This window comes from Punica granatum, chromosome 4 (assembly GCF_007655135.1).
Source record: "Punica granatum isolate Tunisia-2019 chromosome 4, ASM765513v2, whole genome shotgun sequence".
Lineage (NCBI taxonomy): Eukaryota > Viridiplantae > Streptophyta > Magnoliopsida > Myrtales > Lythraceae > Punica > Punica granatum.
In genome coordinates this window covers 29,075,483-29,089,496 of record NC_045130.1, presented here as the reverse complement: position 1 = coordinate 29,089,496, position 14,014 = coordinate 29,075,483, and the positions used below count along the sequence as shown (strand labels likewise).

Genomic DNA, 14,014 nt, shown 5'->3' with positions numbered 1-14,014 from the left:
GAATGGGTTCGATGGGTTTCTCAAAAACCGGCCGATTTTTTGGGTTTACCGATTTTTTTGTGCATTTCCGATTTTAATAGAACCGGACCGATTATAGGTCCAATTTTCGGTCCGACCGGTCGAACCGGCCGGTCCGAACCGGTTCTGATAACAATGCTTATATATGAAATATCACCTCACCAAATATGGAGAATTTATTTGAAATAGAAATAAATAGAAGTACTTTATATTTATTTTGAAATTCATTGACATTTTTTTGGGTAGATGAAATCAATTGATATTAATGGGGTTTAATGGCTTTGATGCCAAAAAAAAAAAATTTAAAAATCAATTGATATTAGAGTTAAGACCGTTTGACTTCCTTTCTCAAGGTCGTCTCTCCCCCCAACCCAGTCCGCCAGACTCCAACCACGCAGCTTTCATACTGTCTGGCAAGAGAAGAGAGCTTTGGCCTCGTCAATGGCGCCGAAGCGTTCCTTCCGCGATGATCCGCCCTCTGCTTCTTCTTCCTCTTCAGAAAGGGAAGTAGAAGAAGAGACCCAGGAAGAGGAAGAAGAGGAAGAGCCACACAAGGAAGACGAAGAGGAAGAGGAAGAGGAAGAGGAAGAGGAAGAGGAAGAAGAAGAAGATCAAGAAGAAAAGAAGAAATCACAAGCCCAATCTTCAGACTCTGAGACCGAGTCCGAGCCCGATCGCGACCGAGCCGTCAAGCAGAGTGGCAAGCCAGTCCCCGCGAAACCCGCGGAGCGGAAGAAGCGCCGTGCGGAAGAGATCGTCTCGAATGGGGAGGCCGCGCCGAAGTGGGTCAAGACCGAGTCGAACTCGGAGGCGGAAAAGAAGCAATTTTTCCAGCGGAAATGGAGCGAATCGGATGAGATGGAGGTGATGAAGGGCTTGGTCGAGTTCTCCGAGCGGAAGAAGGACAACCCGGTGTACGACTACAACGATTTCTACGAGTTGATCAAGAGAAAGATCCAATCTTTCGTCACGAAACCGCAGCTGAGGAGCAAGATCCGGAATCTGAAGAAGAAGTTCAGGAGCTGTGAGAAGAGGGCAAAGAAGGGCGCCAAGCTCAGCCCCCTGGAGGTGAATTTCCTCGAATTGGCCCGGAAGGCGTGGGGATCTGCCGAAAAGCCTGCGAAAGAGAAGACTGCTGCCGAAAAGCCTGTGAACGAGAAGACTGCCGCGGCTCGTCGGCTTGAGGGGCAGGAAGGGACTTCGGTTTCCGCTCTGTCTCATTGGTTGTTGAAGGGGATTGAGGATTTGGGTGGGGGCGGGTCCATTAATGAGGAGTTTATCAGGAAATGGACGGGCTTTGTCGATGAGAGGAAGAGGGTGGAATTGGATCAGAGATGGAGGAGGCTTCAAGAAGAGGAACTGCAGCTCGTTGCGAAGCGCGCTAGGTTGACTCACGAGCTGACTGCTCTTATTCGTCAGGCTTATAACTCAAATGTTCTTTAGCTATGAACTCTGACTCTGGCTTTTGATGGGGATTTTTGGGTCACTGTCTACTCTAGTTTAGGTATGGGTTATCACCCACATTTTGTTGCACCGACGGTTATGCGGAGTCGGCGGTTTACTGGTCTGAGTGTGACCTCTGATGGATTATAAGTGCCTAGCTAACTAGTTTCAGTCATTTTCCTTCTGCATTGTTCTTCAAGTGCACATGGATCTTCTGAGTTTTGAAACTTCTTTGCTTTATGAGTTGCCTTTGCCTAGTCTGCTTGTCTGATGTTCAATGCCATATCGACTTGGAGGTCTTTCTGAAGTGATCAATTGGTTCTTTGATTTCTCAGAATCTTCAATCTTGTTCATAGTTGTTCAGTGACCGATGAATCTGATGATTTCCTATGCAATTAGATAGACATGTTTTCATTGTCAGCTTATTTTGGAAGTCGAAAACAGCAGCTAAGGAGGAAGACAAGATCTCTCAGGTTATATCACAGGTTGACTTTCGTTCGTCGTTCATTTTCCTTTCAGTTTTTGCTGGTTGTGGCAGAGACTTTGCTAGTTCAAGGCTTGTATATGAAGATATCATTTGGAGTCTGTTTAAGTTTCCTTCACTCTACCCTGTTTGTTAAAACGAGTGAAAACATTTGTGATTAGAATTGCAATGTCAAGATAGACCCGTCCCCATGTTGATTTCATGTCGATCTCTTTACTTTCTATAGAACATGGCTTTGCCAAGGTGAGGTCTCTTGTTCCTATAGTAAAGCTGGATAAGGACCTATACTGTGGTCACTGCTTTCATCGAAGAAGGAACCATTTTCTCATTGTAGAAGAGATGGAAGAGACGATACTTAATAATTGTAACCATTTATGCCTTTGCTCGGAGACTGACTGCATCGCTCTCTTGTAATAAAATTGTTGATGAGCTGAAAAGGCTGGCCATGCTGATTTCTTTATCGTCAAAGTGAGGAGATGTTCTTTAGTGTCTCCAGTTCTTCATGCTCATTAACCAGTCCAACATACTTGTTTATCTTCTGTCTTTTAACTACATATGCAGCAATTTCAAACATGGAGAGTAATCAAATATGGATGGTTATCGTTAAAATTCTATAGTAAACAAGCTGTGCAATTCTGTCCCTGGGGACTGGCATCGTTGACATAAACCAAAATTTGGGCTGCAGAAAGTGGTGATGAGAAGCATCTGGAGAAGAGGCTGAGCAATGAAATTGACAACTTTTCTCTATTTCGTCATTAAATTGATTATATATGTATTATATCTCGCTGTTTACATGATCAATCGGGCGATAGCTAAAACTTAAGAACTGACAGAAACAGCAGATTCTATTCCTAATGTTTTCAAACTGAGAAATACAAAGGTTTCAACTTATCTAGACGATTGTTGAGAAGAGTAACTTGTTGATATCTTCAGACTCAGAGTCATCATTCTCTTCCCCTGCACTCAGAAACACAGAAATAGTCGAATCAACGATAAATTTATTGGATTTACAAGGAGAGAAGATGAGTCTTTGGGATCAAGTCGACCCTCAACTTTAACCAAGTCTGAGAATTCCTCGGGAGAGATACTATAAAATGAACTTTATATTGAAGCAAGCCATCGCACAGAATGCAACAAAACAACAAGGCGTTTCATGATGCATGCTATCCTGAAGATCGATTCAACAGCTAGGGAAGTATACCCTGAAATGCAAAGTTCTCCATGATGCCTACTATTTCCTTTCACAACTAGAGGACTATCCTGAGTCGAATTTATTTGTGCCTACAGAGTTAAAAACTTTAAAATCAACTTACTTGCTCGAGATCGAACTTGGGCTGTCCATTCATCAATGATCTGCAAAAATCAAGCAAACAAATAATTAGACTGCCTTTGGATCAGAGTGATTCTATGCTTGTGCATGTTTGTGCGGGTAGACTGGAAACTTATGTAGCACGGCTCATAATGAAGCAGAACATTGGCTACCCAGGAACCCTCTATCTGGGTAGTCATGTTAGAGAACCTCGCCAATTTATGTCGGTTGCTTGCTGGCAAATGGAGCAAAAACTTCACACTCCACTTGGAAAATAGACAACCTTCCCATCACTAGGAACAGGATTGGAATTTGAGCAGATTAGACAATTTAAAAGGAGAATATATGAAGTTCACCAAAAAAGAAAATGAGAAAAAGGTTAACCAAAATGTCAGGACCAATAACAGTTTAGGCATGTATTTTAGTGAAATTTAAAACTCAGCACTTTAATACCAGCTATTGCCGATTAGATTACCCCAGTTAACGAAGTACTCCAAGAATATAGTACCAATTTACTAGGGGTCATACATGTTGAGCTGAATGATTCATTTGTCACCAGAAAGCTAGAGTTGAATCAGAAAAGGTTCGAAAAAGAATAATGTTCCAGAGTAATTAAGCGACATGCTTATAGTGTTCATCAAGTAGCACAGAGACCTTAAATATGCTTGCAAGAAATTGTAGCTCATAGTTGGATCATTTTTCATGATTCTTAGATCACATTGACAGTATTATATGACCCATGAAACTGTGTAAAACCCCTTTCATAACTTTTAGATGAAAAAAGAACTCGGATCATCCTAAATGAAAAGGTGAGAAGGAACAATACCTGATTGAAGTTCGCAAACGCAGGATCATCATAATCACTACTTAGGGGTATTCCTGCAGATGCCTGCATCTTTCGAATCAAATTTCTATTTCCAGCAAGAGTTCTCTGAGCCTTATCAATCAAATCCTACATATTTCAAAGAACAACATGAACCATCCGCACAACATGGCATCAAGTAATCTATCCGTTGAAATGAAACCACAGTTGGCAAGATCTTTTCGAGAAAAAATAAAACATTTGCTTTGCTGACTACTGATGCTGTGTTATGATGTCTATCTTGCTTCCTCATAAGGCTGCCCATAAGTGATCGTAAACCAACACAATATTTATCATTTGAATTGAAGTCCAACTGGATATCAATCCGTCAAGCAGAAAAGTTATTTAAGGGTTGGCGGGCGTTGGGCAGAAAAGAAAGGGAACCTGTTTGGCAGCAAGAAGTTCTTGGCATTGATCTTTCAGTGTTGATAGATCGTCCTGAATTTTCTTTATCCTGGAGACAAGTTTTCCGGGATTAGCCTGCAAAAGACAAAACCAAATAACACCATATTGAACTTGGCACCAATCCTTCTGTTCTCTACCTTCCTTTCCGGCATATATTCAAATGAAAATCCGAGGAAATGAAAATCCAGGGTGGGGAATATGAAATACAGATGTTCTTGTGTGCGCTAATTTTTGGGAATATGAAATTTCCATCTTTAGATGAAATTCGTAAAAACAGAAACTATGTTCCCATTGTTTAATGTGTCATCTTCAGTTTCCACTATACAGTCCCTCAGACAACCACATAAGAAGTTTATCATCAAAATCCATTCTTTCCCTAAGCCCTGACACCAGAATTCGGCAAAAAATAAAAAATGAAAATCCAAAGCTTGAGTTCCTTCCATGGATGCTGAAAACTATTCCATTTGGTCAACGGGAAGCAGGTAGACTCATATATAAACCTATGACCTACTCCATCTCGAGCAAATCGAAATCCCTAGTCGATACGCAGAAGAAAGGGCAAACGGAGCTGGAGATCCATGAAATGAATCCCGTCCGGAATCTATGAAATCACAGGATAGGCAAATGAGGATCTGCTTACATTGTCGGGGTAAATCTGCTGAAACTCCCTCTCGAGGCGGTGCTGGACCACCGTGAGGTCATGGCTCGCCTTCGTGAAGAGATTCGTCAGGTTGTCGACCGCTTGGTGACCCATCTTAGTTACACCTATGGAGCTCCCCGGTGAAGGTTGTGCGGTGAAGCGGAGATTGATCTCCACAGTGGAGAGCTTCGATTCGGACGGAAACTGAGGGGAGGGGATGGAGCTGGAGAACGAAGCAGCGGGAGGGTGTGGGGGAAGCAGAGGTTTTTGAAAATTTAAGGAGGTTTTTGTTTTGTTTTTTTTCAGTTTTTTTTTTTGGGAGAATTTTGATTTTAGAAAAATACATCGGACACTTCAATGTTTGACGTCATTCTCAAACCGAGTCTATCCTTTGAAAATTACTTGAGAAAGCCTCAAGTATTTACTTTCGTTCCAATTCTAATCCATAGTCAATTTTACCGACAAGACGTGGCACGTAGGTGGAACCCAAGTTAATATAAAATAGGTATATTTCAGGAATTTTTATTCTAAAAATTTTAAAAATTAAAGAAAATAAAATCACATCCACATTGAGGGTGGTTGGGTGCAAATACGTAGAACAATGGTCGCCGGCAACGCTCCCACCTTGATAATGTTGGCCAACATTGAGATCCCGACTGGGATCTTTATCTCGAGGGTGGTGGCCCCATCGGTGATCACCACCATAGACCATCTCCACTGGGCATTTTGGACGTGTCTTTCCATGTCACGTGTCGTATAGAGAGACGCACCCACTGTTTCTCCCTGATGGAGCACACCACGCTCGTGGTCTGTAAAGAGATTCCACATAGCCACTCACGTGGAGGCTCGTGTCGAAAGCTACTCAGCAACTTTTACTCTTTTTTTTTAAGAGACTAGCAAAAGACGGCTCTTTTTGCCTTATGAGGCCCTCTGCTCTAGTCACGTGGCATGTAACAGGTCACACGATTACTCTTTTTTTTTTAAGTGTGAGGGCTTTTTAACTATCAAAAAAAAAGAGTGGGACTATAATAGTGACCTGATTAGAGACCGATCATTGGAGTTTCGAGTCTCTTCTTTTTTCGGGAGTGTCTCTCATCTATGTGGGGATCAAAAATCAAGCCCACTTTAGAGACTATTGTTGGAGATGGTCTCAGGAAATAAGCTAGCAAGTGTATTTAAGAGTCATTGACGACCTCATTATCCAAAGTGGTGACTGGCACCGAGGCTACTACCCTCAAGATTATCCCTCAATCTCAACAAAAATATTGGGGTGGGGTTCTTGCCTACAGCCGCCACCCCCGGGAATGAGCTAGCCGGGGACTTGAGGATGGCAATCATTCGGGAGATTCCCACCCATGGCAAGCACCCACCTCAACAGAAACAAGCAAGAATGGGTGTGTTTTCTAATTTCTTTTTGTTTTCAATTTTGGTATTAAAATATATTAAATATATGTATATTACATTAAATTGAGCCCTACCCACGTGCCACGATCATTTTTCTGCCAATTCTATTGGAGAAAATGACAATGGCTAGATTTTGAACGAAAATGAACTGTTGAGTATTTTATATAATGTTTTTAAAGATGGATTAAATTTATAACAAGCATAAAATTTGGATTGTACGGTATAATTTTTTCTTTTGATTTTGCACCTTAAAGTTTGAAGTTGGGTCTATTACACCCCACAATTCCCATTATCTCTAAATAAGGTGCATTTGAGTTCAAGTATTGTTGAATTACTGGGGATGATTAGAATTTGGAAAAATTGAACTGCTATCAAAATACCTATAATATTGGTCGGAATGCGAAATTTGTTGTCTTTAGTTGGTATATTGGATTGCCATAAAAATATAAAGAGTAATATGATATTACAATGTTTACTATGCATAATAAATTGATGGAAAATTGTTATGATTTTATACTAATTCCCGTCTTTAATAACTGCAACATTCTTTAAGAATTATCACGGCATTGCTCTTCTCCGTTGACGCGGGCCACCATAAGGCCCGTTCGAGACTATGGCTTGGTTTGGGATTGCACTTGCAGATGAAGAAGTATTGAAACAAAATTATTAAAAAATAAGTATTGGTTTTAGAATAAATTAAAGTATTTTTAAGAAATTAATTTAAAACTACTGAAAGTAAAAAATACAATTATTAATACTTGAAATAAAATAAGTATAAGCAAATTTCATAAGCACATATTCACTTACTCGAGAAAATCATGTTTACAACCGTAATTTCAACCCAAATCATAGTTTTAAAAACTATCACCAAACACCAAATATGTTTAAAATTATAAGGAAAAGAGAGTATGAAATCTCTTACCGCACTCTCAAACGAACTCATAGTTGCAAACCCTTGTGAGAGTGTCATTAATCACGCAGGACCAACAAAGAAGGTCATTTATACTTAGTGGTGTGTCCACCCAAAATGCCCCGCGGGAACTCTCTGGCACACGCTCGTGGCAGTTAGGTTGTTAGGCGTGTCAGGGCGCAATACTAAGGTCGTGAGGTGGCAGAATCGCCAACCATCCTCATCGATCTAGCGCGTGGCGCCTCGTTCCCTGAGGTCCGAAAGACTAATCGGCGGCTGGGTTTTCTCATAAATGAGTTGGTCGAGTGCGTGATGGTTAGATGAATTACAGACGATGTCGCGGTCAGGAGGGAAATGCCGTTTCAGTTCTCCCAATGTGCGCATGATTGTATAGCCTGACTCTTGAAAGGAAACAACCTAGAAGCTGACCTCGTAGCTAGCGAGTCACGGTCCAAGGAGCCCGTGATTAGCACGGTTTCGGCTACGGATAGCGGAGAGAAGTAAGCTAAAGGCCGAAATCTTAGCTTAGTAACTAATTCTACCCGGAAGCCAATATTAGCCCTGAACAACGAATCGGTAATTGGGTGACCTCGAAATATCGATAAGGTTATTCCGAAAAGCGATTTAGTGCATAGAAGATAAAATGTGGTGAGGAATTTAGATATTAAAAGTGCAGTGGGATAAGTAAAGATAAAAATAAAAATGCGTGATTGACTAATATGCCGAATGGGATAATACAATAAATGTACTTAGCTTTTATAGGCCTACCACTAGAGTGCCGCACATGAAAACGAAATCGGAAAATAATCTAGCAAACAAGCAATTAGCTAACCCTAAGACAATGTGGGAAATATCTTCCACTTATTTCTAATTAAGCAAAGCAAATGGAAGGAAACAAAATAAAATCCAATGCCGCACGCCCACATTCCCATGCAATATTCCTTCGTATATATCTCTTTTGTTTGGCCACAAGAAATCTTCCAGGCAACATCTCCTCCTTTCCAATTTGCAATCTTCTGCCCGTGGGAAGCAAATTAAATTCCAATCTTCGTACGTGTCCAATAACTCGTCCACGTTCATTTTTACCTTTACTTGGAAATGAATCTGATAATTTCCATCCTTGCATCACCCACCCATTCGGGGTTGTCTAGACTGGGTTGTGCCACGGATTCGGGTCGTTTCTATCGTGGGCTTCAATTGCGGGCCAGGTCTAATAGGTATCGTGGGCTTAAATCGATCTATTTACATGTCAAGGCTCAACTTATCGCGAATTGCAGAAAATCAGTGTAAATACGGTGTTAATTTTTTGGGTAAATTGTACCAGTGGTCCAAAAAGTTTTATAAATATTTCAAGTTAGTCCAAAATGTTTTTTTGATAACTTGTTAGTACAAAAAATTTCAAAACCATTTCAATGTAGTACATTTCGTCAATTACCCCTTACGCCGTTAACATTTTGCTGACGTGGCGCGTCCTATGTGTCACTTTTGTTACGTGGAACCAATCATAGTGCGTCACGTCATTTAAGAAAAAATAAATTTTGAAAAAGTAAAAATTAAAATACATAAAATAATAAAAAATACAAAAAAATACAAAAAAAAATTTAGAAAAAAATTCAAAAAAAATTATTTTTAAAAATTTTAAAAATAATAAAAAGTTTTAAAATTTTAAAATTATTTTAAAAATTGTTTAAAAATAATTTAAAATTTAAAATTAAAAGTTTAAAATTATTTTAAAATTTTTTAATAAATTTTTTTAATTTTACTATTTTTTTGTATTTTTGTATTTTTTATGTATTTTTATTGGACTTTTTCAAATTTTATTTCATCTTAAATGACGTGGCGCACTATGATTGGTTCCACGTAACAAAAGTGACACATAGAACGCACCACGTCAGCAAAATGTTAACGGCATCATGGACAATTGACGGAATGTATTACATTGAAATAATTTTGAAACTTTTTGTACCAACAAGTTACCAAAAAAACATTTTGAACCAACTTGAAACATTCATGAAACTTTTTGAACCACCTATGCAATTAATCCTAATTTTTTAGGTTAATTATGTACGACCATATACTATGAATTTATAACTCATACGGGAATTTGTGATTCCAAAAGTGGTTCATGTTATAAAAATCTGAACAAAATGTAAGCACAAATTAATTAACAATCCATAGCATCAATAATTAGACATGAAGCCCTCAGCAGTACCTACTAATTAATCTCCCCTATAATTCGACCGTTTATCCAACTAATTAATCATAATGAATCTTGAAAAAGAAAAAGAAATGTGGATATGTAATTTCTTGCCCGAACTAATTGCAGATCATGTGTTAGTCCTAAGCGTGGCCACCGTGCTGACGAGCCGCACCTGCATCGGCTTCTTTCCGCGTAGCCCTGGCTGATACGTAATAAGCAATCGTGAACAATCCATGGATGAAGCATAATATTCCACCGATTGATAGAAGTCGATGGTGTGATATCCCACATGATCTCCTCGATTTGGAGTTGGATATTGCCCCAACGATCAGCATCGAGAATGCAACAGCCAAGATTATCCTGCATTTTTAATAAGTTCACGACATAATTCAGGTCACAGTTATGTATGGTCATAGGACTTTTAATCTACGAAAGCGATGAAATTGACATAACCAGTTAGATATACTTTTCGTTTTCTGTTCAGAATTAGTAAAAATCGATCATCGTAAAAGAACATATAGCCGAAACTATAAAGAAGAGCGAGCTGAAAATATATGTACCAAGAGAAGATGAGGGATGCTACGGCTAGTTGCTTGTTGGCAGAGGTGTTATCCAAATCTTTCTTGGACCAGATGCAAATGCAACCTCCGAGCAAATTCCCGATTGCATGAGCTACGGCAAGGAGTACGGCGGCAGCCAATCCCAGCTTAAAGGCCTGGTAGCTCGGGTCTCGGCATTCGAATATCCACACTTTTAAATGTTTGACCTGCAGCGTTTAAGGAAACTAAAACCCCTAGTCGTATGTTCCAAAAGATCGCTCTTCGGCGACTCGACCGGTGATATACGATGAGGCTATAAAAAAACTTCATCATCATATTTTGTGAATTTGGAAATTAAATTGAAGGTAAAAAAAAAAAAATCTGTGACATCCCACTTTTCACAGTTTCGCATTGGAGGGGAGGTTTATTACCTTGTTCTGGGCAATTTCAGCCTCGATGCCAAGTATACCGGCAACAACATCCATGGCCATTATAAGCAGACAGACTAAGAACCCGGCGTTCTTCGGCATTATTTCTTTCTACTATGGTCAGCTTGAAACTTTGGAAGAGAATCTTTATCCCTACCCAGAAAAGAGTGAAAGAAAAAGATGTTCTTGAAGAGGCGACAATGAGTATGATCAGCCGATTGTGAAAAGAGCGAAATGTCTGAGCAGATATCTTATAGTTCAGTCCTTCGCCTTCCCCAAGTTACCTAAGCCTCGACTTAGGCCGCCGGAAAATATGATCACAAGTGGATTCAAATAAAGCAAAATATTACAGAAGGAAAAGGTAGTCATTAGCTGTGAAATGTGAGATTTGTTTAAAAATGAAGAGAAAAGGTTTCCTTTGGGGCTTTCCTTCTCCTTTATTCTCTTCTGTTGCTTCATCCTTTTGCCTGGACATTCCGATTCCTTCCATCAAGGAGAAGAAAAGGAAAGGAATGGAAAGCAGGGCATCGATCGGTGACTTGACACCCACTGACTACTTTCCTCAATTCTCAGGCAGATCAAACCAGTTGGTTTGATTCGATTCATATTTGTTGAAACGAAAGCTTGTTTATAACATATTTGCAGAAGCTTGTTGAGTATACCTTTATAGTGAACGAATAAATTCTTACACGCTCATGTGTTCGAATTAAAAGTTACTGTTCAGCCACTGCATCGATACGGACATTCCAAAGACGATATCGGCGGCACAAGAATGCCAGCATCAAGCCAAGGCAAAACAGATGCAGTTATCCCTTAATAAGAAACATGAAGTTTTTAAGCGTGACAACAGTCGGTCATTACTCAAGCGTGCCTCGTTAAATGATGACAAACTCGATTGATGTTATCTCACTTGTACTAAATACGGATTGCCGACTGTCGTCTTATGTGTAACACTTTAGAACTATACAGATGTGATTGTAAAAAGTCTCTAGACCTGTTGACACCATATTTTGGATTTTTCTGACATTAAGGCCCAATTGATGAGGTTGAGGTAAATGACCCATTGCAATTTGAGACCGAACAAGTTTTTGGACCTTTTGAATTTAAATTGAAGTCCAACTCAATTGAAGGTTATATCTAGCGCCATAGAATTGTGGAAGTCTGATAGACTTTTAGAGCCCAACCCAATTATATCAAGAATCAAAAGATAAGAAGAAAACGTCAGTTTTAAATATGGTCATACCATGTAATTAAGTGTCCTAGAGTTTCCTTTTGTGCTCGTCAACTAATAGTAACATAACTTAGCTTTACCCCACCTTAATAACAAAATAACAGTTTTAAAATAATATTGATAAATAGCGATAGTAATGACAATGACAATAATAATAAAAAAGTAATTAGTAACTTCCAGAAAAGCAATTGAAAATAAGCCAACTCTCAATTCATTTGTTTCCTTTCTCTGCATCTAAGGTTATCAAAACAAGTTTTCAGGTAGAAATTATCGACAATGTACAAATTGTAATGTAAAAGGAAACGATATAGAATTATAAATTTTAATGAAAAAGGAGCCATGCTTAAATGATATTTTAATACCAAAACTCTAGCTAAAATTAGAATCAGTATACATTTGCTGACTTAAAAAAAATCGTGATGCGTAGTTACGTGTTGCAAGCGTGCCAGAGATGATAGATCTCAAGAGAAATAAACGCAAAACTCTAATCTCTAATAGAAAACGATCGGTTTAGGACTTCTTATGGCAAATGACTTAAAAATCTTGTGAAAATTTAAATAGAACTCCAGAAATTAAGCAAGTGCAGGAAAGTAATATGGTATGAAATGAAACTTATTCACCAACAACGAGTATTTACAAAGAGTACTGCTTGTCGAGATATTGAAAATATGGACAGATTGCTTGTTGGAACTGAAATGAACGAAACAAATTACTTGTCGGAACACCTAATAGGATCTAAACAACTGAAAACGAAACTGCCTGAACGAAAGAGTGCTGCTGAAGAGTTTAAGCTTCGTATGTCGTCTAATGTTTGTCGTTGGTTGAGTGTGTCCTTCAGCTTCATGGAGCCTCTGTTGATAGAGCTTAAACCCTTGATTTCAAGCACTTGGAACTGACTTCCAGTGGCACCTCTCAGTGGGCAACTGGCTTCCTATTCTCGAGGCCCAAGTGAAATTTTCAACGTAAAAAACCTGTGCAGATAAAACCAATATTATCCACAATTTTCCTTATTTGGGCTCGGGCTTTAATTAACTTCTTTGACCCGATCATCTCTTCGGCCCAAATGTAAACGGGTTTTAATCCAATTGCATGGACTGGGCTGCAATTTCGGGAATCCCGAAGTATTGCGTGAACAACATTAAAGCAAAATGGATGCTTTCTCCTATTTATAAATTTTCACACTTTGCGCCCGGTGAGAACAAGTGAGAATAGAGGAAATCACGAATTTCACGTATTTTTTGAGGGGGTGTTCTTTATTGTTTTGAGCTAACTAACATTTAGTTAAATGCTCTTAGATTAGATTTAACGGGGATAATAAATTAGCTCAGTATGTAGCTCGTGCACTTGAGCTTTCATTATTTTTATTATGCGAGTTTGCAAAAAGTTAAGTTTCAGTGTCAAGTTGACTCGCTATGAAAGTGGAAATATAAAATCATAAAAACATTGTAAGAGTTGGAATTGGCATTTTGGTTTAGAATCAAGCAACAATATGCATATAAACATACATAGAGCTTAAAGCGTTGCTCTATAAAAAAAAAAAAGAGTCATATAAACGTAATTTTAATCCGTCAAATGCCATCTAAGCGAAACAGTAGTATGATATATCACCATGAAAAATGTGCAATATTGTATCACCACGTAAGCATCCCACTTTCCTTTTTTGCAATTGTCAACCTATAACAACAACGATTTATCTTTACGATTGACGATAATAATAATAATTATTATATTAATAAATAAAATTTTATGATTAATAATAAATAAGAATAAGGGTTAATTCTAAGACAAAACCCATACTTTACTTTTTTTTTTGCTCGAATAAAAAAAACTCATACTTTAATCTCTTCTTAAATATAGTCAAAAATGATATTTTTTGAATTTTAAAGCACATGCTTTGAAAATTATTTTGTTTATAACTATCTGTAACTTCTGTTAACTTTTTCATTAGAAAATATTTTTATTTTATTTTTAAAAATGAAAAGTAATTTTAAAAATACAAAATTGAGGAAGTGAAAAGAAAAAAAAAGCAATAAAAAGAAAGATGGTCGAAGTGGAGTAGGGCTGGTAGTAAGAGGCCCTCAGACTACCACCACGCCAAGATTTGAAAATTTGTTCAAAAGAAGAGAGGGAGGACAATATCT

General features: G+C 38.5%; 3 protein-coding genes across 3 annotated transcripts; 1 reads left to right on the top strand and 2 right to left on the bottom strand.

Annotated features, from left to right (window-relative positions):
- Nucleotides 1-357: 357 nt before the first annotated feature.
- Nucleotides 358-1,875, top strand: LOC116203999 (STOREKEEPER protein-like). Its single transcript, XM_031536010.1, has one exon. It carries the CDS (start codon nt 460-462, stop codon nt 1,459-1,461), a length of 1,002 nt encoding a protein of 333 aa, XP_031391870.1. The 5' UTR covers nt 358-459; the 3' UTR covers nt 1,462-1,875.
- Nucleotides 1,876-2,663: 788 nt separating this feature from the next.
- Nucleotides 2,664-5,468, bottom strand: LOC116204001 (spindle and kinetochore-associated protein 2). The gene is made up of 5 exons (XM_031536012.1): nt 5,162-5,468; nt 4,501-4,596; nt 4,081-4,206; nt 3,259-3,298; nt 2,664-2,902 (listed from the first exon to the last, which is right to left on the bottom strand). The coding sequence occupies exons 1-5, from the start codon at nt 5,273-5,275 to the stop codon at nt 2,838-2,840; spliced, it is 441 nt and encodes a 146-aa protein (XP_031391872.1). The 5' UTR covers nt 5,276-5,468; the 3' UTR covers nt 2,664-2,837.
- Nucleotides 5,469-9,582: 4,114 nt separating this feature from the next.
- LOC116202918 lies at nt 9,583-11,032 on the bottom strand. The gene is made up of 3 exons (XM_031534555.1): nt 10,646-11,032; nt 10,236-10,441; nt 9,583-10,035 (listed from the first exon to the last, which is right to left on the bottom strand). Exons 1-3 carry the CDS (start codon nt 10,742-10,744, stop codon nt 9,816-9,818), a joined length of 525 nt encoding a protein of 174 aa, XP_031390415.1. The 5' UTR covers nt 10,745-11,032; the 3' UTR covers nt 9,583-9,815.
- Nucleotides 11,033-14,014: the final 2,982 nt, after the last annotated feature.

Coding starts and splice junctions, on each gene's coding strand:
- LOC116203999 (XM_031536010.1), top strand. CDS start 460: ATGGCGCCGAAGCGTTCCTTCCGCGATGATCCGCCCTCTGCTTCTTCT.
- LOC116204001 (XM_031536012.1), bottom strand. CDS start 5,275: ATGGGTCACCAAGCGGTCGACAACCTGACGAATCTCTTCACGAAGGCG. Junction 4,597..5,161: donor AGCAGATTTACCCCGACAAT/GTAAGCAGATCC, acceptor TGTCTTTTGCAG/GCTAATCCCGGAAAACTTGT. Junction 3,299..4,080: donor CGTTTGCGAACTTCAATCAG/GTATTGTTCCTT, acceptor TGATTTTTGCAG/ATCATTGATGAATGGACAGC.
- LOC116202918 (XM_031534555.1), bottom strand. CDS start 10,744: ATGCCGAAGAACGCCGGGTTCTTAGTCTGTCTGCTTATAATGGCCATG. Junction 10,442..10,645: donor CTGAAATTGCCCAGAACAAG/GTAATAAACCTC, acceptor TAAACGCTGCAG/GTCAAACATTTAAAAGTGTG. Junction 10,036..10,235: donor GCATCCCTCATCTTCTCTTG/GTACATATATTT, acceptor TTAAAAATGCAG/GATAATCTTGGCTGTTGCAT.